Source organism: Dendrobium catenatum, unplaced genomic scaffold (assembly GCF_001605985.2).
Source record: "Dendrobium catenatum unplaced genomic scaffold, ASM160598v2 fragScaff_scaffold_1284, whole genome shotgun sequence".
Classification (NCBI taxonomy): Eukaryota; Viridiplantae; Streptophyta; class Magnoliopsida; order Asparagales; family Orchidaceae; genus Dendrobium; species Dendrobium catenatum.
The window spans coordinates 1,666,745-1,693,087 of NW_021319746.1; the positions used below are offsets into that span (position 1 = coordinate 1,666,745).

General features: G+C 34.7%; 2 protein-coding genes across 2 annotated transcripts in view; one reads left to right on the plus strand and one right to left on the minus strand.

The window, feature by feature from the left end:
* The window catches only part of LOC110104040 (probable E3 ubiquitin-protein ligase ARI8), a gene marked incomplete at its 5' end in the record, with an annotated part of 24,075 nt that extends 17,892 nt beyond the window's left edge, over positions 1 to 6,183 (plus strand). Inside the window, 4 exon segments of the mRNA XM_020832979.2 lie at positions 3,489 to 3,560; positions 3,671 to 3,770; positions 3,854 to 3,980; positions 5,171 to 6,183. Coding sequence (XP_020688638.1) covers positions 3,489 to 3,560; positions 3,671 to 3,770; positions 3,854 to 3,980; positions 5,171 to 5,426 — 555 coding nt within the window. The 3' untranslated portion in view covers positions 5,427 to 6,183.
* Positions 6,184 to 11,458: 5,275 nt separating this feature from the next.
* LOC110104039 (calcium-dependent protein kinase 29-like) lies at positions 11,459 to 20,647 on the minus strand. Its single transcript, XM_020832978.2, has 8 exons — positions 20,254 to 20,647; positions 19,026 to 19,149; positions 18,797 to 18,940; positions 18,015 to 18,167; positions 12,759 to 12,874; positions 12,463 to 12,630; positions 12,046 to 12,276; positions 11,459 to 11,654 (listed from the first exon to the last, which is right to left on the minus strand). Exons 1-8 carry the CDS (start codon positions 20,437 to 20,439, stop codon positions 11,475 to 11,477), a joined length of 1,302 nt encoding a protein of 433 aa, XP_020688637.2. The 5' UTR covers positions 20,440 to 20,647; the 3' UTR covers positions 11,459 to 11,474.
* Positions 20,648 to 26,343: the final 5,696 nt, after the last annotated feature.

Here is a 26,343-nt window from a genome sequence, read left to right on the forward strand (position 1 = left end):
TTTTTTTTTATCATTCCTTCTCTGCTATCTATCTGTTACTTTTTTTTTTTTTTAAATTCTGGGTTATCTTCACTTGAACATGGCTATTTTTTAAAGAGCTATGTTATGTCGTGATTATCTGAAACATTCTTTCTGACTGGGCTTCATTAAAGTCAAATGTAATATTTATCTACATTTTTTACAGTCAAGACAGAAGGCCCTCGCACAGCTGCACAGTATCCAAACTGAGAAGGTATGCCATCCAATTTTTGTATTCTTTTATCATTTTGATTTCATTGCAGATAATTAAATATTAATTTCATTAAATTTATATGGAGATGAACTGTTTCATTAGTTTGAATGTACCATCTTAATCAGAGCAGTCTAGTTGTAATATCTTACCATTGAACATGTAAACCAAGACCTTGCACTGTAGATACCCTTGAACAATTTTGTATTTAGAGATAGTAATGAAATAATTTAAATCCATGGAGTAGAAACATGCTGTGCCTATTAACTGCAATACCTAGGTATTATGACAATTTTTAATGGAAGAAGAAGATCAATTACTCCTATAAATTCAAGTTGCATCTTTGGTTAATAACCTCCACCCGTGGACCAAATTTAAGACTGAGCAAAAAAAAATGGTTTGGTTGTTAGGTTGCCTTCTATTATTCTTTACTTCCTCTCCTTTACTATACATGATATAGGCTTTGTTGTCAAAACATATTTTTTGTATGTGCGGCACTTAATGTTGATCATTTTAGGCCTATGCTTAGGTTGCCTTATCTATTATGTCCACTTTTTCATTTTTTGCTTCAATATGTGAAAATGACGGCTTGCTAGACAATGGCATAACCAGTGCATGCAGCTTAGTAGACAATGCAGGAAATCTAGATGCCTCATTTAATTCATCTACGTGCTTCCGCACCTCCTTAAAATTCAGAAGGGGATAGCTGCACTTTCCGCTTGCTTCATTTCTTACTTGGCCCACCAATCACTTTTGAAACCCCTTAAATAGTTTATCAACTAAATCGAAATTTGGATTATTAGAACAACATTCTATTTAAATTTGTGATTGGTGTTATCTTAAATGTCTTTGAATGATTTTTTTTTTTGGATTTGAAGAATTCTATGTTGCCTATGTAAGAGAGGGTGCGAGGAGCGTGTAATGCGGCATGATGAATTATTTAGAAGTAATAAGAACCTTGACATTACAACAAGTTACCTCTAAGCTTTTTAAGTTTACCACAGTGATGAAAAAGGACATTAATATCTAAATTCGGTATTAAAGTATACATATTTTTCAAATTTTGTTGATGATCAAGGGCAATGAAAAATGACTATAACAGTTTTTAAAATTATCTTTCTAATATCTTCTTTCTCCTTTTTGGCCTCCAATTACTATAGTAATCTCGTTAGTGTGGAGTGCAGTTGCTAGTAAGTGCAAGCTCTTTGGCATCCCTAGCAGGATCTGTTGACTGATTCCCTTACAACTTTGTTGAATTATGTGATTCCTATCTAAAATTCATCTGGAAGTATCCAAGTGCAATCAATACCTAATGGAATTACATTCCTGAAAGTGAGCTCATGCACTCTACGAGATCCTGATCATTGGATTAAGATACTGATAGGGACATCAATTACTTAAGTGGGTGAGATTGTGAAACCCCTTAAGTAAAAAAGAAGCTAAACTCTTAAACATCAAACATCAAGGCGCCTTTTGGTATAATGGTTGTAATTTCATTAAGAAACTCTGCAGTCAAGCGTGCTCATCCCGAAGAAATCCTGGGAGGTTGGGATGAGTAGCCTCTTGTGAAGTTACATTAACAGGACAAAATATTGAGACCCTTAGGCTAAAACGGATAGTATCTCGATAGTTAAGAGTTTGGTCTATTACAGGATCTCCTTCGTCCCCATTATTTCCTTCATAATTTCTCATTCCCCATGGGGTGGTTCCCCCCAAGTGTCTCAATCATCCATTCTACGCTCATACCCAAACTCATCATCATAATCAACTCATCTACTTTCAAATTAAGCACCCCTTTGATCATAATTAGCCCATCTCATTTCAAATTCAACCACTCTCCTTTCAAATTTAACATCCCTCCAATCATAATCCACCCATCTCTCTTCAAATTCAGCATCTCTTCACTCATGCCAAACCCCCTCATGCCTTTCCCCGTACCTTTTACCGGTCTCCTCACTAGGAATAGGCTCTAGAGGAGGTCTTCTTTCTCACTTCCTCTAAGATCTCCACCTTTTGTTCTTCCATTCTCTTTATCGGATTAGGGTTTTCCCCACTCCTTTGGATGTCGGTGACTTCCCTCACCTCCAATGATGACATTTTGGTTTGGCCCTCGAGTAAAATTTTCATCATCTCCTCTATGATGACAAATTTTTCATCGATCTTTTCGTGGACAGCTGAAATTTGAGTTTGAAGATTTAAAATTTCAGATTTCTATTATCTGATCTCTCCTTCCAACACTTCTTATCTTTTTTCGTGCCATAGATACTCGGATCTAGGCTCCAAACGGCAAAAAATAGCAATTTGATGCAAATTTGGCCTTTAAACAACAAAAATCAGTAATGATGGAGAGAAAAATGCTGCATCAATCAGCGAGGAAGACTTATATTTCAGCTCAAGAAATGTTTCTGATACAAATTTGATAGAAAGTGAATGTTGAAATAGAGAAAACTAGGAAGAAGAACACACAAGAATTTTTTATTGAAAGATATATGAAAGAAAAGCAAAGATACAATTGGATCTTCAATTCAAGAGGAATATTCGGCTCTTCCAAATCCCTAGCCGCTGGCTAGAGCCCTCTCAAAAAAAGACTACAACAAACATAAATCACCTTCCCTCAAAATGATAGCATAGTTAACCTTAAATAGGCTCCCCCTCATTTCCTTCCAAATCAATCCCCTTTTCTAAATAATTCCATTTTAGTTTTTGAATTCAAATTAGATCTCTTGCCCTAAATAATTCTCTCCCAATTATAATTATTAACTTTTCTAAACAATTCTCTCTTGATTCCTTCTCCCTTTCCCTAAATAATTCCCTCTTAGATTGTTGAATTCAAATTAGATATCTTATCCTAAATAACTCCCTCCCAATTGTAATTAAAATTTTCCTAAACAATTTCCCATTGATTAAGAATATTTCTAAACAGCTCTCTCTTGATTAGTAAACATCCTAATTTTCTCCTAGTCCATCACATGGCTAGGTTGAAGAAGGTAATTTTTAGACGGTAATAAAATTACATAGCATGATTCATTTAATTAAACAAAATTCTGAAAACTTGTCAAATTAATTATTGAAACTTTTGTAACATTTTATGCAAAACTCAAAAGGAAGGAAAGGAGAATGAGGTTCATCAAGCTAAGTCAAAAGTGTTGAGATAAAGCTAACGCTGATGTTGATTTTTGGAAGTAACATTTAATTCTTTTTTCAATACAAAGAAAGCATTATAAAACCTCTAATTTTTTTTTCTTTGTATTTATTGAAGCTTGAGAAGCTCAGCAAAATACAATGCCAGCCAGAGTCTCAACTCAAGTTTATAATTGAAGCTATGTTACAGGTGAAAATAACTGAATTTTTTTCCATCACTATATTTGGAGATATGCGCTTTTTTTAACAGACAAATTTTAAATGCTCATGTTTTAATTGATTTAGCATTGCAATATGCAGGTAGTTGAGTGTAGGAGAGTACTGAAATGGACCTATGCATATGGGTATTACCTACCTGAACATGAACACGCTAAGAGGCAATTTTTTGAGTATCTACAAGGTTCTTAATTGCTATCGACTTGTATTCAGTTTTGTCCTAGTTGATTCTCTTTTTCTAATGAAGGCGTGCTGTTTGTTTCATAGGTGAGGCTGAGGCAGGTTTAGAGCGACTTCATCAATGTGCAGAGAAGGAACTCCGGGTGTACCTTGAAGCTGAGGTTCCAATGAAGGAATTTGCTGACTTTCGCATAAAGCTGGCTGGATTGACTAGGTATCATCGGCAAAGATATAGCATGCAGAACTTAATTCTCATTTGCCATTAAGATTTTGTTTGGGATGACTTTCTACTGCTTCTTAAAGCAGCGGTAAGAAAATTGTCTCAAATAAAGCCTAAATATTTAGTAGGAAGCTATTTGCATAAGATTAGTCACCTGTATGATTCCTTTGTAGGCTTTGCGCTTGCCTAGGATCTCATTTATTTTTGTTTGATTAATACTTTGTTGGAGGATGTTGTTTTATTTAGCCTGCCTTTAATCCTCTAAGTGAATTCTGCTAGAAAATGTTCTCTGAATCCCTGCTTTCAAAATATTTTCTTTCGAGAACAGGGCCCCTCGCATTGGATTATAGAGTAGCTTTGCTGTTACATTGATCAGTCAGTTAAGACTGGTTCTCCTTTTCCTTTTTGGTTTTGTAGGTCTCGTATATTGGAGAACCAATATTTCTATACCCCAAATGCTCTTTTTTATGACTAGTATTCTATGCTAATTTATTTTCTTTTACTGTGACTTGTATGCTGCTTTAAAATGAAAAAAATTGAGAGCCTAAATATATGAAATGATATTTATTCAAAAAAGATTAGTCAAACTTGACATTCCTAGCTAATTTGCATGATAATGGCTAAACGATAATAATATAAGCATTGAAGTATGACTTTGATTCGTATACTTCATTAGCTTTCATATTTGATTCTTTTTTGGTTTGCGGAGCACAGTGTATTCTTCAACAAAATATTTCCAATGATCACCAAATAGGCCTTTTGGATTGCATAACAAATCTTTCTTTGCATATTTTTAGTATAGGATTAGTCTAAGGCTTCATTTGGGATGAATTTCTTATTGCTTCTTAAAACAACTTTTTAGTTAAATTTTTTTAATTTTTGTATTAGAAAGCTGCTTTAAGAAACAGTAATAAAGCCGTCCCAAATAAAGCTTAAATATATCAAGAATAACTCCATAAGCATTAAACCATCAAGCTTGCAAAATGCTTTTAGATTTTCATGCATTTTCTTCAACTTTACTTCATTTTGAAGGTGTGATTTTGAGTGACTAAAGAACCATTCAACTGTTATTCTTAAAATTACTGCAAAATTTCATCATTCAATATGATTTCTTAATATTTGATGCTAATTTTTAGCTATGGCCTGACTCTTTTCTATTGTGTGTTTCCATTTTTTTTTCCCAGCGTTACACGAAACTACTTTCAAAACCTGGTTCAAGCCCTAGAATCTGGATTGGAAGATGTAGGACCTAATCGGCAAACCAATAGCAGCAAGTCTTCATGCTCAAAGAACATTTCGAGCAAGAACAGTCCAGGGAATAGCCCCAGATCAAGTACAACTATCAATAACTTTGACAACTACTGGTATTGTGAAAGGTGCACATTTGCCAACCCCAGCTCAAATCATGCTTGCGAGATGTGTGAGCATCGTCGCCATTGAATCCTTGAAACGGTTCAACATTCTTTCTGGATAGAAGCCATGGAGTCACTTACAGATTTTGTTGCTCTATAGATATCTATCAGTCTCAAAACCCATTGCTGGGATGACAGCAATTAAGGCTTCGTTTGAGACTGCTTTTTTACTGTTTCTTAAAACAACTTTTTAGTTTAAAAATTAAAATTTTTATACTAAAAAGCTGTTTTAAGAAGCAATAAAAAGACCGTCCAAACGAAGCCTAAGTTATATTTGCTGCAGGTTTTGAGTTCCATATGGAGGGATGATGCAATGAAAGAAGCTTTTAATGATGAAGCTTTCATTCTAAAGTAGGTAGAGACAACTATAAGATATAACATCGTCTTGGACATGCGAACTGCAAATCAGATTTTGTATGTGCATATTAGGCTTCCTTTGGCACAGCTTTTTCGTGCTTCTAAAAACAGCTTTTCAATACAAAAATTTAAATTTATGTACTAGAAAGCTGCTTTAAGAAGCAATAAAAAAGCCGTCCCAAACAAAGTTTTAATCTTATGAGCTAATAGCATAAGCTGGATCTTTTAGGCCTGCGAAGGAATTCAGTGTTCTGTTTTTACATCTTGGGTTGCTTCTAACATTGTAAATTTGGAACTTGGGGTTTGTTTGATATTATTTTTTTACTGTTTTTAATAAAGTTGTTTTAGAAAGCAATAAAAAAATTGTCCCAAATGAAGTCTTAATAATTCTTGTGGGGATCAAAATAATCAGATTGTATTGTTGTTGAGCTGCCTTATCTTTCATTATCAGTAATATTATTTTTCTCAAGTTAATGCACATTTAAGTTTCATTTTGGATGGCTTTCTTATTGTTTCTTTAAACAATTTTCTTGTATAAAAATTTAATTTTTTTATTATAAAGTTGTCCCAAACGAAGCCTTAAAATTGGTGTTATATTTAGGTGGTTTAAGGCCTCGTTTGGGATGGCTTTTTTACTACTTTTTAAAACAATTTTTAATATAAAAATTTGCTTTAAAAATCAGTAAGAAAGCCGTGGCAAACGAAGCCTAACTGATAACCTACATAGCACTTTTTATTTCAATTAAGGGTGCCTTTGATATTACATCTTCGGAGGTTTATTATACATATTTGTATTATTTTTGTGTTTTTTTATTGCTGTTTTTTTAAGCTTTATAGTGATTAGAGCTGTCATTTCAGATTGATGGATTGAATTTGGGTTTTATTCTAACCTGTTTATTATAATGATCAAAATGTCTAACCTGAATCTAAACTGAATCAAAATCGCCTAATTTGAACTGTTTGACTCGTTTGTTATATAGATTGTGTACTTTATTTATATTAACATAACCTGTTTAGTTTGAAGATGATCAGTTTAACTCAGATTTGACTCATTTTACTCGAATTTGAATGATGTTTAGGTTAATTATGAGTTAATTTTTATTTTTATTTTGGGTCAATTTGATTTTGACCCAAAAATTGCTCAGGTTAAATTTTTTACTAATTACTCTGTCGGATTGGATCTTTTATTAACACCTCTAAGGATGATTGAGATAAAATAACTATTCTAAATTTTCTAAAGAAAAATATTTAATATTTATAATAACTTAAAAAAATATTTTCTTATAATAGTCTTACAATGAATTTGAAGGCCTTATTTATTAATGAGTAGAATGAGTGTATTATTATTGATTAAAAGTGAATAAAATGAGGAGATTTACATATTTTTTACATAATTATTATAACTTTATATATCTAGAGTTAAAATTTTATTATTTATGTATATAATATTATAATGTTTCAGTTATATATATATATATATATATATATATATAGAGCAATTAATCTTATGAATAAGAAAGAAATTATTATGATTTAAGTTATTATTATAATAAAAAATAAAAAAATAAAAATTATAAAAATAAAAAAAAAATTACTTAATATAAAAAATTGAGACATAAATTTTAAATATTTTTAATAATTTTGTATTTAAAATTTAAAATTTTAATATATTTTAAATATATTTTCTATTAATATTTTTTAAAGAGCCCGCTCATAAGGTTAAAGAGTAAAGTCGGACTAAAGCTTGACTTGTTAGCTCTAGTTCGACCCCAAAGTTCTATACCTAGCGGAGTTCAGCCGGCTTGCCGCTAGAGCCTCTTCGACTTCGCCATACGATCCCTAGGGTTTCACTTCATGATCACTGCCGGCCTTCGCACCAGCTTGACGGGGCCACGTTAACCGTAGCGATAGCCCTTCTTCTTGCGGTGGCCAGCTACGTCGTCGAGGCCTTAGCTCCCCTTGAGCGTCGCCGGACGCCGCCATCGCCGTCGCTGCCGCACTTTCGTCCTTCGCTATCGATCATCCTCTTCAACCTCGTATTGGTCGCTGCCGCTTTTCAGACATCCCTAACACTGGTTTTAATTTTTTTAATACCCTTCTTTATTTTTTGCAACTATTTTGATTGCGCCACCATTTTGATTTTGATTTTTTTTGTCAATTGGATATTTAGGTCTGATGAATGAACACAATGTTTAATGCAAAATTAATATAGAATAGTTTGGATTTTTTATTTTTTATTTGGTTTAAGAGTGATGCATTGTGTTTCCCATCTTTGGTTTACCTATTTAGTAGGGAATGAGAGGTATATTTATTTTGAGGTATTTACCTGTACATTCATGCTCCGTGTTTGATGCCAAGTAGAAAAAGAACGACAATATAATTTACATGATAGGAAATATATTTATTTTGATATATTATCCTTCCGAATTTACTTGGATACCTGCCACGGAAAAGGATGGAATGGACTCAATGGCTCATAGATTCAAAAACGTCTCTATGCTTTTATCCAAATAATTTTTTTCGGACCTCATTTGTTTATGCTTTTGTGCATGTATAAATAATATGTAGGCAAATGGCTGAGCAATTAAGATATAATGAATAATATGTAGGCAAATGTTCAGTACTCAAGTTTTGTGAGAATTTTCAAATGCGTTTTTTTAGCTTGGTTCTCTTTTGATGATTTCCTTGCTAGAGAACTACTGTTAAGTGGGCTTATGCAAGTTCTTTGTGAAGTAGAAATCAATGGCTGAGCGATTAAGATAGAATGAACAATGATCAATCAAATGGAATGAGTTTGGGATGATACAAATACGAGCCGAAATTAAAGTTATTTAATTTTTTATGTCATTTTTATTGTTGCAGTGTGTTGTATAACTTATTATATTAACTAAGGAGAGAAAGATGAAGATGTAATCTGAAAGGAAAGTCTAATGTTAAACATATCTTTTTAGGTTATATGACGGATTGATTATGATTGTATTGATATGATGTGAATAAAAAGAATGCATTTTTTCAAATTATGCAAATTATTCCATACATAAAATTTACTTGTAGTCACAGTCAATGTACGCATTGAGGAATAAGTTGCTATATTACTCTATATACATATAGTTGAGCATAGTATATTCATAATTGGGTCTTTTGATTCAACTTTCAACAATTTGGAGAAACAGTGAGTAGGTTCTTGAATGTTATGTTGTTTTCCATTGGGGAGTTACATAATGAGATACTTAAGCCTCCAGTGCTCTAGACTCTATATAAGATACAATCAAACAATATATTCATGCCTTTTTTAATTTATAATTATAACTTGTGGTTCAAAATAACAATGCCATATAACTATTCTTACTTATATAGTTTTTTATAAATAGGATTGTGTAAGCACTATAGATATATCACACATTAAAGTTAGTTTTCATATGGAGCAAGAATCTTTTTTTAAAGGAAGAAAATTACACTGAAGCTAGAATATGCTAGTAGAAATGAATTTCGATTTAAGATTCATATGTATCTTAGATAGTTGGTTAGGTTCAACACTAGATGCATCAATGCTCTAAAATAAATTAGAATGACTCAATGATTTGCATTTTCCAAAATCTACAAATTTTATTACTAAATGATGTTCTATAATTAGTTATGATATTTTAAAGAAAATACTACAACAACATCTTCAAGCCTTTATCCCATTATGTGGGTTGGCTATATGAATTCTTTTTATTCATTGTGACTTGTTAAGAGTCAAATTCTCATTTAAATCTAATAAAAAAAGATCATTTCTAATATTTTCTAACCATTTCTTTTTGGGTCGACCTCTATCTTTTTTAACATAGGCCAAATCTAATATATCTACTTCCTAACCAGGTCATCAGAAGACTGACGTTTTATATGAACAAACCATCTAAGGCAACGTTTTATATGAACAAACCATATAAGGCAACTCTTTCTAATCTTATTTGCCACTGGAGCTACTCCAATCTTTTTACTTATATACTCGTTTCGCATTCTATCTCATCTCTGCAATACTTAACTTAATATTATGCTTATCTTTTAATGGCTAACATTATGTGTCATATAGCATTGCAGCTCTCACCACCATCTTATAAAAATTTTTCTTAGTTTGACGGGTACTTTTCTATCACAGAATAGGCTCGATGCATTTCTCTACTTCAACCATCAAACTTGAATTCTAATAATAATATCCCCATATATTTTACCATCACTCCGAACAATAGACCCAGGATATCTATAATGTGTACTCTTATTAATTACTTGATCGTCCAAAGTCATAATCCCCCCACTAAATCTATTACTACTAAAATTATGTTCCATATATTCGGTTTTAGATCTACTCAAACGAAAATCCTTAGACTCTAAGGTTGACATCCATAATTCGAGTTTATTTTTAACTCCCTTTCTAGTCTTATCAACAAGAAGAATATCATCAGCAAAAATCATGCACCACAGTATAACCTCTTGCAAATGTCTAGTGAGAACATCCATGACTAAAGCAAAAAGATATGAGCATAAGGTTGACCCTTGATGTAATCCAACTGAAATAGTAAGTTAGCAACATACTTGGTCAAACCACCTTGTGTTTAAGGCTTTAAGCACAAGTAACAGCTTCAGCATACATATCCTTAATGACTTGAATAAAAATATTATTAACCACTTTCTTTTCTAGAATTCTCCAGAGCACTTCTCTTGGAACTTTATCATATGCTTTTTCTAAATCAATAAATATCATATTTTGATTCTCCTTATTCTCTCTATACTTCTCCATCAAATATCTCAATAAATGTATAGCTTCCATAGTAGACCTACCTGGCATGAATCATAATTGATTTTGAGAAATATTAGTTTCACGTCATAACCTATGCCCAATATCTCATTCCCAAAGTTTTAAAATAGGACACATTAATTTAATTCATCTATAATTCACACACTCTTGTGCATCACTTTTATTCCCAGAAGTATGGTAAGTGACATTAATGAAAATATTTGGAAAACTTACAATTTTTTTGAAGCCAGTGACGGGAGACAACTAGAATGGCAAGTATGTAAAAATCATCAACTTTATATCGTTCTTGGAATGGAAATAGCCGTTGGAGATAATGCTATGAGTAACGGCATTAAATATAATAATATTGAACTTTAGTTGTGGGTTAGTTAAAATTTTTTAAGCGATGATTGTTTTTCCTGCATGCTAAGGCCCAATTTGACAGCGGTTTTTAGTATCTTATTTTGTGTTTTAAGGCAAGATAGAATGTTTTGCTTCAAAATGTTCTCTTTCGACGTAGCTCACCTTGGTCTGTTTATTGGGAACTTTGGCTACCAACCAAGAGGTCTGGGTTCAAGTCTTACGTATGTGATGTGTGTGTGAGTTTGCATTAATCAGCCTAAATGTCTCAAAATAAATAAATAAATAAATCTTTCATCATTTAATAAAATGTCAAAAATATTTCCAATTCATTAACTGTAACTAAAGTGATATACCCCACTGTAATTCAAAACCTTTCCTTCAATAATGCATTAGGAATATATGGTTACATCTGAGCTCCCTTGTCATAACATTCTTACAACCTTTGATGGTTGAAAAGCCTCAGTATCCAAAAACTTTTAAACAATCTACACATTAAAATCTCATACATAAAAAATTTCATATCACTGGATTTGGCCCTTTTGCATCTCCCAAATAGAAAGCAATGCCATAAAATCAGCTTTAGATGCTGTTTTTTAGTCCATTTTGTCGCTCGACCCTTTTGGGTGGCATGGATGCTTCCTTCAGCAATTTTCGACTCAGTGTATTGTAAAATGCTCGCGAATACTGCCTCGAAGCATTCCTCCAATCTGTTCCAGACTTCATCATTGCCTCGAATTCTTGGTAACTAATTTTCCCATCCTGTAAAGATTCAAAGCTTGATCATGTAATAACCAAGGTAGATGTTTAACTAAATATAGAGTTATGCACAACAAAAAAAGATTAGGCTGAGAATAGGGGTGTAAATGAGTCGAGTAGCTCGAGCTCGTTTACTAAACGAGCTCAAACTCGAGCTCGAGCTCGTTTACTAAACGAGCTCAAACTCGAGCTCGAGCTCATTTACTAAACGAGCTCAAACTCGAGCTCGAGCTCGTTTACTAAACGAGCTCAAACTCGAGCTCGAGCTCGACTCGTGAGCTCGATAAGCTCGGCTCGTGAGCCCATAAACGAGTCTAGCTCGAGCCGGCTCGGCTCACTTACACCCCTAGTTAAGAATGAGACGATTTTGAAAAGATCTGGTAATGATAATCACCTTGTCTATATCAACATCTTTTATGATTTCTCGAATCACTTGATCATTCGGATCGAGGTGACCCTCGCCAAGAGCTGCTCTCAGCTCATCAATCTCAATATATCCACTACCATTCTTGTCAAAGTAGTTGAATGCTTGAGGCAGATGCTGCTCACTATTGACCTTCCTTAGATGCAAAGAGACAGTCAAAAACTCATCGCAATCCAGCATTCCATTTCCATCTATGTCTGCCTGCAAAGGAAAGGCACTGCTAAGTTTTCTGGGATGATATATAGGCTTCGTTTGGGGCAGTTTTCTTTCTGCTTCTTGAAGCAGTTTTTTTGGACAAAAATTAAAATTTTTGTACTAAAAAGTTGCTTTAAGAAGCAGATAGAAAGCCGTCCCAAACGAAGCCATAATCTAAAAGATAGTACTCACTGCTTCCAATAGCATCCTGACATCGTGTTCTGGAACAGGCTGACCAATCTTGTGGAACCCTTCCTGAAGTTCTTCAAGGGTCAAGTTCCCATTTTGATCCTTGTCCATCATATGAAACATCTGCATGATTCCATTAATTTCTTCTGAAGGCAACTGATCAGCTACAACCTATAAATAAAAATACTTGGTATCATTCATCTATTGATGAAGAAAATAAAATCAATTAATAGAACTGTTATTTCCTGTATTCAGCCAGCATTTTGCTTAAGATGTAGAGTTAGGAGGCATAGGCTTACCCTCAATGCTTTCTTCTTGAACTTGTTCATCACTAGGAACTGCTTCAACCTAGACCTGACGGCCTCGCCGAGTGGAATATTTGGAGCTGAACTTGCATTCCGCAACCAAGGATGTTCTTCATGCAATAGATAGAAGAGAAATAATGAGTTGTGGGTGTAGATCTAGCTTAAAGATTACCATATATATATTCTATTATATGTTACATTTGTATTCAAAATTATGAATGATAAAGAAGAATCTAAATCCAAATATGAAACTTCAAACAAAGGATTTCCAAAATTGTAATAATTAGCAAATTGACCTGTGCATTTGCATGGGAAATTGTTTTGAATGTTTGAAAAATAGAAAATAAAGATGTGTAATATATGGATAGAAGCATATAGATTTCCAAATCAAATATTTTTTTAAGGTGGGCAAAATCAAAACTTCGTTGTTTAAAGACATCTCGACATCGTTGAGGAAGTCGTGATGGATCTTGCCAAGGAAGTTGTGATGAGATATCGTTAATAAAGGGCTTTGATCGCCATCCCCTCCTTCCCTTCCAGGACAGAGTTTTCGCTGCCGCCCGCATCCCATTTGTCCAATTCTCCCATTCCAAGCTAGATGAAGGACGGCGGCATGTGAATGATCGTGAAGGAGTAGCGGCGTGTGAATGAGTAGGAAGAGATCAACAATGGGGGAAGGGCATTGGATCTTGCTGGCAAAGTGCGGTAGGACCGACAATGTGTGGAAGATAACGAAGAGGGTGAGTTTAGGTGTTTGCTATTTTTTGAAGTTTTTGGTGGTATTTGAGTAAATAGTGAAATTTAGGTGTTATATATTTAAGTGGTAGAATATTTAGTGCTATGTATGCAATCCACCATTTTAAATTTATCTCTATTATTTATTCACTATAAAACTAGTGTAAAATGAGTAACTTCAGGACATTATTATAGATGATGAATCATGTAACCATGATTTATTAATCTAGTTCATAACTTTTCCCATAAACTTATATTAAACTTTGTGTGATCTGCATACATGCAAGTTATTTCTATAATTAATTTGATATTTAAAATAGTAATTAATCATTGACTTATTTTTCTATGATGAAACAAGAAACAAGGAAGAGAATAAAATTTATGTACATGTCAATCATAACTATGAATGGTCCTCATTTCGATTAGATTATTCTATATATGAAATTGTTCTTGTCACTCTCTTTCGTGCCATTTAACCACATTGAATTTACTCATTTGAGAGAGTATAAAAAGTATAGAAAAGTTTGAACAATAATGATTCAAAGGCGTAATTTCAAAAAGGTCAAAGTTTCATCACTTCCTTTATCTCTCGCTATATACAACAATAACAACAACATCAAGATTTTATCCTACTACGTGGGGTCGGCTACATGAATCTTTTTTCTCCATTGTGTCATTTTAAGAGACAAATTCTCATTTAAATCTGATAAAGAAATGTCATATCTAATATTTTCTAACCAAGTCTTTTTAGGTTTATCTCTACTTTTCTTAATATAGATCAAATCTAATACATCTACTCTCCTAATAGGGTCATTGGAAGACAGACGATTTACACGACCAAACCATCAAAGGCGGCTTTCTCTAATCTTATCAGTCACTGGTGCTACTCCAACCTTTTCACGGATATGCTCGTGATAGGAAACACTTGTAGATCTCAAGTAATTCCCATCAATCTTTAAAAATAAAAAAAAAAACAAAAAAAAAGGAGAATTCTCCACAAAATCCACACAAAACCAAGAAAATAGTAGATAATTTGTATTATTTGATTAAAGGGAAACGGAAAATGCCAAGATATAATTGATCCTCTATTCGAGAGGAGGATCTATCTCTCCCAAATCTCTAGACGCCGCTAGAGCCCAAAACCTAAAGAGATAGCCTAATTCAAGATGTCCTAACCCTAGGAAAACCAACTATTTTATGCATACAATCCAAAAGGAATTCTCTAAACACTCCCTACAATCAAATTTCCCTTATGAACTCCTAAATCCTTCCTAATCTGTTCTTTTGGACTATGCGATTTGATCGGTACGAGTAGGAGGCGGAACTTCTCTGCCTTTGTTACATGCAAGCTGGTCCCGTATGGACCGGTCCAGTGGACTGGTCTAATAATACTCTTCTCCCAAAGACCCCACCTTGTCCGCATGGTGGAAAGACGACACCCTCCTCCATTCTTTTGTCATCACAAATGGCAAAAACATGAAGAGTTTGTTCCTTACACCTATGTGCCAGCGTATACCTCTCGTCACATTTGAAACAGAGCCCTTCGTCCTCTTATCATGTAATTCCATTTTTGTGAGCTTCTTGAAGTTGTCCCCAGGTCTTCCTCCTGTGGTTTTTTCCTTCGAAGTCTCCCGAAGAGTATTCAGTGTTGGCTCCTTGGATGCTAATAAGGTAGCCTTATGAGCAATTGCCTCTCGTTCCGCTCTCCAGGTGACTCTCATCATCCACCAACTGATCTAGCTGCATAGCCTCTCCCAAGTCACGAGGTCTCATCACTCTAAACGCTGTGCGGATCTCTGGTTTCAGTCCCTTTATAAAGTTCATCTCTAGTTTAGTCTCGGGAAGCCAATCCAATCGACTAGCGAGGTACTCAAATTGCTCATGATATTCCACCACTATCCCCTTCTGCATCAAAGCGAATAATTGCTCATAGATGAGGAAGCGAATAACTGCTTGTTGGAAACGTTTCAACAAGCAGTCCTTAAACTCTCTCCAGGTCCATATCGCTCATCTCGTATCCCTCCATTGGTACCATGCTAATGCCTTCCCTTCCAAGCACATCCTGGCTGTCGTCAGTCTCTCCCCTTCTGTCAACCTGTTGATAGTGAAATACCTTTCCACCTTGTAGATCCACCCATGATCATCCACCCCCTAAAAAATAAGCATCTTCAGCTTCCTCATCCTCAGATCGCCTTCTTTCCCTTTGTTCCCTTAATAATTTTTCATTCCCCAAAGGGCTGGCTTCCCCAAGTGTTCCAATCATCCCTTTTACATTCATACTCAAGCCTTTTATGAAATTCCCACATTCTCCTTTCAAATTCAGCACCTCTTAGGTCATAACAAGCCCCTCCCCTTTCAAATTCAGCCTCCCTTTTGTCATAATTATCCCTTTCCCTTTCAAATCTCATCCCTCTCCTCGTCAAATCAGCACCCATTCTTTCTTGCCCTACCCCCTCCCCTCTCCTCTTCAAATCAGCACCTCTTATGGGAGATATTCTCTCTTCTCCTCTTTGAATATCCACCTCCTGATCTTCTCTGTCTTATTGAATTAGAGTTTTTCTCGCTTCCTTGGTTGCTAGAGACTTCCCTTGCTTCCGTCGACACCGTTTTAGGTTGGCTCTCGAGCAACTTTTTCAACATCTCTCCCATGTTGGAACAACTTCCATCCATCTTCTCGTGGATGTTTGAAATTTGACTTTTGACCTCTAAAAGTTGAGTGTGGAGATAAGAAATTTCCGATTTCAACTGTCTTATCTCCCCTTCAAGACGTTCTTTCAAATTATCTGTTTTCTTGGCCACCATCAATACCCATATTTTTTTAGACTAAACAAATCTAGATATCGACCCCAAAAACAACAAAACAGCCCATCTTCAAATAAAATTCAGCCGCCGTAATTCACAAAAAACAGCCCAAAAATAGGTCCAAAAATTGCTCTAATACCAATTTGATAGGAAGCACTTGTAGATTTCAAGTGATTCCTATCAATCTTTGAAAAACAGTGAGAATTCTCTACAAAAATCTATAAAAAAATCAAGAAAATAGTTGATAATTTGTATTTTTAGATAAAAGGGAAATGAAAAATACTAAGATACAATTGATCCTCTATTTGAGAGGAGGATCTCTCTCTCCCAAATCTCTAGACGCCGCTAGAGCCTAGAACTTGGAGAGATGTCAAATTTCAACCAAATTCAAGATGCTCTAACCCTAGGAAAACCAACTACATACAATCGACAAGAAAATTTCTAAACAGTCCCTACATTCAAATTTCCCTCCTAAACTCCTAAAATCTTCTCAATATGTTCTTTTGGACTATGTAGTTTGATCAGCACAAGCAGGAGGCAGAACTTCTCCGCCTCTATTACATGCAAGTCAATACTGTATGGACCGGCTATATCGGTCTAACAACTCATTTCTTATCATGTCTCTAAGAGTAAATCCACTCATCCACTTGAGCATCCTCATCTCAACAATACTTAACTTAATACTATGCTTCTCTTTTAATAGCCAACATTATGCGCTGTAAAGCATTGCAAGTCTCACTAGCATCTTATAAAATTTTCTCTAAGTTTGGATGGTACTTTTCTATCACACAACAAACTCGAAGCATTCCGCCATTTCAACATTCCAACTTGAATTCTACTAATAATATTCCCATTTATTTCACCATCACTATGGACAATAGACCCAAGATATCTAAAACAAATACACTTATTAATGACTTCATCGCTCAAAGTCAGAAATCTCTCACTAGATCTATTACTACTAAAATTATACTCAATGGATTCGATTTTAGATCAACTCAAACGAAAATCTTTAGACTCGTATCTCTAGCTGCATGTGTAAATAAATATAGATTGATGATAAATGAACCTACTTTTAAAATATTGGGAGTATCAAAACTACACTTAAGTATGGAAGAAAAATAATTTGTACAAATATATAATATTAAATTCCAAAATAGTCCATAGCCAATTAGTCTAAGTATTAAATACTTTCTATTTGGTCCTTTGGTTGTACAAAGTTAATAAAAAAATGATCACTCAAAGAAATTGTCATATAGAATTAACCTAAATTTAGTTCCTTGATTATATAAAATTGATTATAATTAAAGTTTTATTTGAAACAATTGTTTTATAAAATATCTTTTTAGTTAAAAAAATTTTTATACAAAAAAACTGTTTTAAAAAACAGTAAGAAAGCTGTTCCAAATAAAGCCTAAGGGTTCGTTTGGGACGGCTTTTTTATTGCTTTCTAAAACGGAGTTTTAGTTCAAATTTTTTTATTTTTTAACTAAAACTCCGTTTTAGAAAGCAATAAAAAAGCCGTCCCAAACAAAGCCTAAGTCTCAATGACCATTTGATTAAGTTGATATAGTCTTGAAATCAAATTTGAGAAATATAATATTATGAGATTGAATTGATCAGATATGAATAGTAAGGATCTGTTTTATTGTTTAACCTGCATTTTAGATGGTCTTGGAATGAAAAGACAATTAAGATTTCTGTAAGCTTTACCAAGAACTTGTTGAGCAGTAAGCCTTGTATCAGGGTCTGGATCGAGCATGCGCTTCACAAGATCCTTGGCACTTTCTGAGACCTTTGACCATGGCTCCCTCTTGAAATCAACAGCTGCCCTTATAATCGCCTGTGCAATTCCTTCATCACTATCTGTATTTAAAATCGGTTGACCCATCAGAAATCATAGTCATGAAACTGCTTATAATACTTAGGCTTGATTTGGGACGTCTTTTTTGTTGCTTCTTAAAGCAGCTTTATAGTATAAAATTTTTAATTTTTGTACTTAAAAAATTGTTTTACGAAGCAACAAGAAAGCCGTCCCAAACGAGACCTTAGTCATGAAACTGTTTAAATCAGATGGCCCATCAAAACATCTTGGGCTTCGTTTGAGATGGCTTTTTTACCAGAGCCCTGCATTGGGTACCCATACTCACACTCACTCATGTTGGGTATGGGTACGCACATGGCCTTGTGAGTGGGTATGAGTGGGTACTGAACATTGGGGGATAAATCAACTCATAATGCTAATCACCGTATATCTTATATTACTGCAATTCTCACTACGTAATGTGCAGCACTTAACCACGTTGCTACTACGATAAATTTTGATATGCGTCTTAAAAGTTTACAATCAAAGCAAAGTGCAAATTAAAATTTTATACTAAAAAATTATTTTAAGAAACAATAAAAAAGACATCCAAAAAAACCTCCTTGAGACACAAAAACCAGGAATGCATATAAAATTGAAGAGGGTGAAGGAACGCAAATGGCCGAAGTACCTGCCCAAAAGGGTGGGACTCCACAGAGAAGGATATATAGGATAATCCCAGCACTCCACACATCAACCTCTGGTCCATAATTGCGCTTCAGAAGTTCCGGTGCCATGTAAAATGGACTTCCAACAATCTCGCTGAAGCGCTCACCTTTTTGCAAATACAGATGGTTATAAATTTACAAGAAAATGTAGATATAGACAAGATAGGAAGAACATGGAATCAGGAATCCTACCAGGCTCAAAGAACACAGAGAGGCCAAAATCTATCACTTTCAATGGAGAGTCTTCTGATTGATCTAGAAACAAAAAGTTCTCAGGTTTTAGGTCCCTGTGTATCACGCCATGCTTATGGCATACCTGCAGGAGAACCCTAAATTTGAATTATAATGATCCTTTGAAAGAAATTACGAAGTAAAAAATATGGTGTTCTATTAATGGTTGAAAGAAATGTCAAAAGAAAATATCATAATCACCATTATTATTCTAAATAATAATAAAACAGTTCAAGTAAGATAGCATTGATTCAAATAAATTGCATTTGTAAATAGAATTATTGTACAAATGATATTGCTATCTAGATAACAATGCTATCCAAAGAATACTGAACTAAATTGTCCCTAATATGGCATCACCCATAGATCTTAACATTGCAGGTTAAGGGTATCTCCAATGGAATGCTATTCGGGCATTTGCAGTTCATGTGAACGTTCAATCTAGCAGCATTCAAAAAGATATTTTTTGTGTTTTGAATAGTGCAATCTCAATATTGATGTCATACTGTTTACGAAAGCATTAGGGCATCTCCAACCAAAACTCTCATTTTTCACAGCAAAATGCAGTAAAATCAAAAAGTGCTGAGATTCATCTCCAGTGGAACGCCATTTTGCCCCCAAATCATTGTTCGTTTCTTTCGCGCCTTTCTCGGACGAATTCAGTAGAGAGAAAAAAATGGAGCAAGTGAACAGTGCGACGCCAATATTGGCGTGGCACTGTTCAACTGGGATCAAATGGCGGAAGAAATGGCGTTCGGTTGCGATGTTTGAGGGCCTCCATTTGGCTGTTTGCCGAACGATTGGAGATGGTCTTAATAGAGGAAGAATATACATTTTCTTTTTTTTTTTGTTAGAAATGAATTTTGATTTGATATGTGCTTTGTTGTATTTTGGAGTGGAAAATAATTTTTTTCAATTACAGATGGGGAGAACCGTCCGGTTTGTCTCTGTAAACAGTAAAATCGCAGCTCATTGTATTTTTACTGTTCACAGAGAATCAAATGTTTCTTCCCATCGGGTGTCCACACAAAATAATCTCTCTAGAAGTGAAAGGGTGTGGTACGATCTTTTAGTTTTTCACAATTTTAATATTGCTAATTTCATCATTTAAAATAAAAGATCGATGGAAGTATAGCTTGATTCAGTGAAGGAAATATGGAAATATGCGCACAGCAATTGCAGTGCATACCTGGACAACCTCCATGATAGTCTTGGTAACGCTCGCCGCCGCCCTCTCCGAGTAATGCCCTCGCGCAACGATGCGATCAAATAACTCCCCACCCTCGCATAACTCCATGACAAGATATACGTTGTCCCGATCCTCGTAGGCCTCGATGAACCGGACCAGGTTAGGGTGAACGGGCAAATGCTGCATGATCTCCACCTCCCGCCGGACATCAGCCAAGTCTACAGTGCACCGCAATTGCCGCTTCGATATTGTCTTGCAAGCCAAAGCCTCCCCTGTCTCCACATTGGAGCAGAGCCGCGTCACGCCGAATTCACCTCGACCTAGCTCCCGGCCGAGCTGGTATTGGTAGAGGAAATCGGCGGCGGAGGCCGGGTTAGAGAGGACGAAGATAGGCGAAACCGGGGAACCGGAGGAGGCGACGGAGGAGTCGCGGGGAGAGGTTTCGATCTCGTCATCGGAGTCGGCGGCGGCGGGGAGTAATCGGAGGGATTTCGGATGCGCATGATTGTTGTTGATGGACGGGGAGGAGTAGCACCCGCCCATTTATTGCCGTTGCCGTCGTCGCCGCCGCCGGCGGCGAATTAATTGCTCGCTTGTTGATTTAGATCGATTCTGATTTAATGTGTTCTTCATGTCTTTATTTTTGTCTTTGCCTTTGTATAGACAGAATGGGCGGCGTGGTTTCTCTCCGGTTGGTTGGCGCCTGGTGGTTTGCGGTTATTTTCATCGGTTCTCCGGTTTCTTCTCGCCACCTCACGGTGTTCCTCTTCGCATGGACTCCCAGAGAGGCCAATAGAATATATTTTTAAAATATAACATATAATTTTTATTTAATGCATTTCTAACATATAAAATTTTAAATTTAGTTATTAAATGCTCATAATTTTAAAATATAAAAATATCATTAATATTAACTCATCTAAATAAAATATACTAAAGTATTATATATTATTTTAGTTTCTATTTTATTTTAAATGAGTTAATATTACTAATATTTTAATATTTTAAAATTATGAGTATTAATTAAAAAAATATAAAAATTTATATGTTACATATGTAAATACGTAAGAATATATATATAGGGAGAGACAGAGAGAGATTAAAAAGCTTTAGCTAAAAAAGCATGATTGCTTCTACGTTCTCTAATCTTACAGACAAATGTATTTTTATTTAATTTTAAATTAACTTATTTTTCAACCATGCGTCATTCTATTAGGAAATCATTAATATTAAGCTTCGTTCTGCATGACTTTTTAATATTTCTTAAAGTAATTTTTTTTTACAAAAATTTTATTTTAAGAAGAAATAAGAAATCCCCCCTAAATAAAGCCTTAATCTTCATCATGAAAATTAGTGTAATGAAAAATTTCTTTAAAACCAATAAAAATTTGGCCATCTGTATTTATGCAAAAAGATAATAATATCATAATGAATAATCTTGAGTCATATATATATATATAGTGAAGCTAAAATTTTGTGTGATGTTGCCCAATAAATGTAACACATTATTTTTATAAGATCATGATTATTTGACTGTGATTTATTAATAAAATATGATCATTTGAAAAATACTTATGTCTTCTAGTATATTAATAAAATCATCAAATTCTTTTGTCCAATGGGTAATAACAATAATAAAAAGGCTACCCCATAAACAGCTAGTGTTGGCCTAAGTTCAAAGCTTCAATTGATCAAGATCAACTCCCCAAAATTAGATACTCTTTATGCTACACTCATATTTCACTACTTGCTTTAGATGCACCAATTGACGACTTATATTTCATAGGCACCGTAACGGGTTATTTTGATAATAATGGGACCCCACCTATTTTAGTATATATTATTCTGTGCAGATACCAAACGAGAAGAATCGTCCAGTTTTGTCTCTGTGAACAATAAAAGTGCAGCTTCACCGTGCTATTACTGTTCATAGAGATAAATCAAACGGTTCTCCTCGTACGGTGTCTGCACATAATAATTCATCATATTTTAGACATCCCTCTTATGGGTGTACGTTTACACCCACTAAGAATTGCTTATTATGTTTTTCATGCCTTTGATGAGTACTAAAGAGCTCCTTGATATGCATATTTTTGGTGTCAAGTCTTACGCACCTAATTGCTCTCATAAGTGCAAGTGTAATGATGTTACATAAGTACCCTCTAAGTTTCATATAATTGCAACGGTCTTAGAGCCCCCAACTTATTTTAGACAAACCATTTAGTACGATACTAGGGTTATTTATTGTTAATTTCTTTCAATAGATTTGATTTTTGTCTATTAGCTATTCCTAAGTTGAATCATATGCATCAATGTCAGTCTATAATAAATTTCATTAAAATTTTCAAACGCATTTACTATTTTTCATAGTTATGATTTTTTTTCTTAATTAAGAAAAATAGCAAATAAATTACAAGAATTGTGAACTTTTTTAGGGCTATTAATTTATTTCCACGAGTTTGTTGATCACTACCTTTCATTTAAATGTCAAAATTTTAATTTTCAAAGCAATTTTTCGTGTTTTTTTTTTCAATCTTTAATTAAAAATATGTGCATTAGTCACTGTTTAATGTCCAAATTATTTGTCATAAAACAAAGATCATAACATTTACAAAATAGATTTTAGATTTATTTTAATTTTTTCCTAAGTTTTGTTACTATTACAAGCTTTTTTAATTATTAAAAATAGAAAATAATGACAAATTTCGGAAAAAAAGGGGGATATTTCTTAATCAGGTTTTAATTAGACTATCTATCCTCATTGTTTGTTCAGAGATAGATTAATTTCATCTTCTTAAAATTTATTTTAAAAATAAATTTTATAGTTAATTAAAGCAACCATTTCCAATTAACAAAATATAATTATCCAATTTTCTTTCTTAAGGAAGGGCTCATGTCCACTAAGAACCCTAATTATATTATTTTCTTATATATTTATTACCATGTACTCTTGATAATTTAAATCATCTCTAAACATTTACAAATTATTTATCTTTTAAATATTTAAAGCATATCAAATTCTTGATTCATGAGTCTAGGTTGGATGTAAGTTAATTTCTTAAGCATCTAGATCTCATATTGATATGCATTTTCATTTGTATTTAGTTGAAATTTGTACCTAATTGGCTCAACAGGTTTAGCTCTTAGATACAGTGTGATGTCCCAAGTCCTAAATTTGAAAGAATTGCCTATTTCATATTTTAATTAATATACCAGAACTTCTAATAATGTATCAATATAAATAAGTCAAATAGAAGAAACTATAAATCATAAGACTCAATATATTTATATATTCAATCATCAAAATTCAATTTATAATAATTAGGAGATCAATCACTACATTAATTTATCTCTCTGTACTCATGACTACAAAAGAATAAAATAAACAAAACAAAACTGGGGATCCTAATCTACCTCACTCCGATCCATTGGATCTTGACCCCTTTTTGAAGAATATGTAAAACCACTGAGTGAGCTAAGAGCTCGGAAAGGGATGGAAAAACTAGCCTGAACTTATTTTCTCTCTCCTCTCTCTACCCTCTCTCCCCTTTTCCTCATTTCATCTTCCTAGCCAAGCAAATGAAATGAGGAAGGTACGGATGTGGTGTGGGTTGTTAAGTGAATGGAAAATTAAAATTTATTAAAAATAATTTTTTGACCTAGTACTACAGTGCTAAAGACCACAATGCCATTATACTCACTTAAACCCCAAAAAATTCAAGAGCTTAGTATTGCGATGCCCCCAACATCAGCACCGCATCACTCTCTTAGACAAATTTTTTTTTTTTTTTTTGGAATTTAGGGAAATTATTGAAAAGATTCATCTTATTAAAGTTAGATTGAAAGCGGTGCATGATAAACAAAAATAGTATTAGGATGCAAAGAACTGAGATTCAAAATTTCATATTCGAAATTTTATATATTTGAAGATCAAAATGATGAAATGCATTAGCAAGTTCGAAAAAAAAAAGTTGAGTTTAAGATATATTGAACCAATTGAAATAATGGAAAGGATTAGAAAATATACCTAAAAATTATAGTTAGGAGAGTATACGTTTAATATTGATAATGTATTTTATGTGTCATCTCTGAGAAAATGGATACTTGATTCTAGGAATCAAATATCTGCAGATGAAGTTGTGTTGGGTTTTGATCACTAGTAACCTTTGTACTTCACAATGAATAGGCTCAACTAGAGTTGTAACAATTTACCCTCGATCATCTATTTAATTAGCCTAATGATTTTTTTTTAAATGTTGAGTATATAATAAGCAATATCTATCTACTATTAGCACATCAATAGCTAATCAAGAAAAAACTATAATATTTCCTCAAAGATAACTAATAAGATTATATTTAGTGCTGATCGAAAGAGTTTAGCTTTATTCTTCTTAATAAAATGTGATCTTCCTCAATTATTTCCATAGTCTTGAGTCCATCTCCCATATGAACCTCAAGATTCATAACCTTCTCTTAAAGATTTCTATAGGTTTTAAATAACTTGCTTTTAACTACAACAATTTTTTTAGATTATGATGACTTGTCCTCATGTTGGAAACTTCATAGCAACATATGACAAGTAATACAAAGCTCACCTTGGCCTATTGGTTGAGAGCTGAGGCTTTCAACCAAGAGGTTTTGGATTCGAGTCTTTGTGTATGCGTTGTGTGTGTGAGTTTGCCTTAAATGACCTAAATGTCCAAAAAAAAAAACCTATGACAAGTAAAGACTATAATCTTAAAAATGCTCAAGAAAGGATGACCAAATATAACATTGTAGACAATCAAGGCATTGATTATCAAATCATCCATCATAGCCTATTGTGGCTCTCCTCCCCAAGCAATGGACAACATAATTACTCTTTATGTTTCCTTGTGTGATGGTGTTCTTATTGTCATAGATGTTAGTAGCAAGATTTCTTGACCAACATCAAGTTTTTATGGTCACCACAGTGACATTTTAAAAATTGTTGAAAGTTATCTGTCATTTGAAGTCATGCGATCAACTAAATTAACTGATTCATGGCAAGTCTAAGCAACTTGACTATTATAAGTTGAGTGCATATTTTAAATGACCTATTCCTTAAACACTGAGTGCGAATAACATGTCATAATTGACTCCAAATATTTTGCCTCTAACATCTCCCAATGGGATCAAATAATTTTTTGGGATTCACCCAAATACCTCTTCTTCGATGAAGCTTGAGGTCCTTGAGGATTTTCTAGAGACTTTTGGGACTTGCAAACTAGGTGATATGCATTTTGTACTCATCAAAAGAAGTGATACTAACAAGTTGAAGATAGGAGCACTAGGGGTGTCAATATTGGACCCGACTTGAAAATTTTGGGTTTGGGTTGACCCGAACTTGAAGCGGGTCGGGTTCGGGTCTGGAAAACCAACCCGTTTTAAAAGCCGGGTCGGGTTCGGTTTGACCCGGAAACCCAGGAATGACACGGAATAACACAAACCCGGTTGCCCCGGCTGCCCCTCGACCGCCTGCCCGGCTGCCCCAGCCACGTCGCGTCGCGTCGTGTCCCGAAGACAGCGTCGCGTTGAGACCGGCGTCAGTTCCGTGTACCGTGTCAATTGCTGGCGTCAGCCCCGCATCGCACACTCGACTGCACCCTGCGTCACGCACTCGCGCGCACCCCGCATCGCGAACTCGCGCACTTGCGCGCTCGCACTCGCACGTGCCTAGCGTCCAGCGTCCAGCACTCGCGAGAGCCTAGCGTCTTGCACTCGCGCGCGCCCAGCGTCCCTCACTCGTGCCGTCGCGTTCGCCCTGTGTCCCACGTTAATTTCGCATTGGCCGTGTCCGCAGGTAGGGTCGGGTTGACCCGAACCAGAAGCGAGTCGGGTTCGGGTCCAGAAAATCGACCCGTTTGCAAAAACATGTCGAGTCGACCCGAACCCAAAGTGCTGGGTCAATTTCGGATTCGACCCGAACCCGACCCGTAACCCAAAATTAACACCCTGAGGAGCACCATCTAAGTGGTAACTATTTTATGGTAATAAGGAAAAATCGGCGCTTAGTGCATCATTAAAATTCAACAGTAAAATCATAGGCCCACCCACTATGGGAGTTGAAGT

Coding starts and splice junctions, on each gene's coding strand:
- LOC110104039 (XM_020832978.2), bottom strand. CDS start 20,439: ATGCAGCATTTGCCCGTTCACCCTAACCTGGTCCGGTTCATCGAGGCC. Junction 12,631..12,758: donor TCAAGAAGAAAGCATTGAGG/GTAAGCCTATGC, acceptor TTTTATTTATAG/GTTGTAGCTGATCAGTTGCC. Junction 12,277..12,462: donor TCAGGATGCTATTGGAAGCA/GTGAGTACTATC, acceptor TTTCCTTTGCAG/GCAGACATAGATGGAAATGG.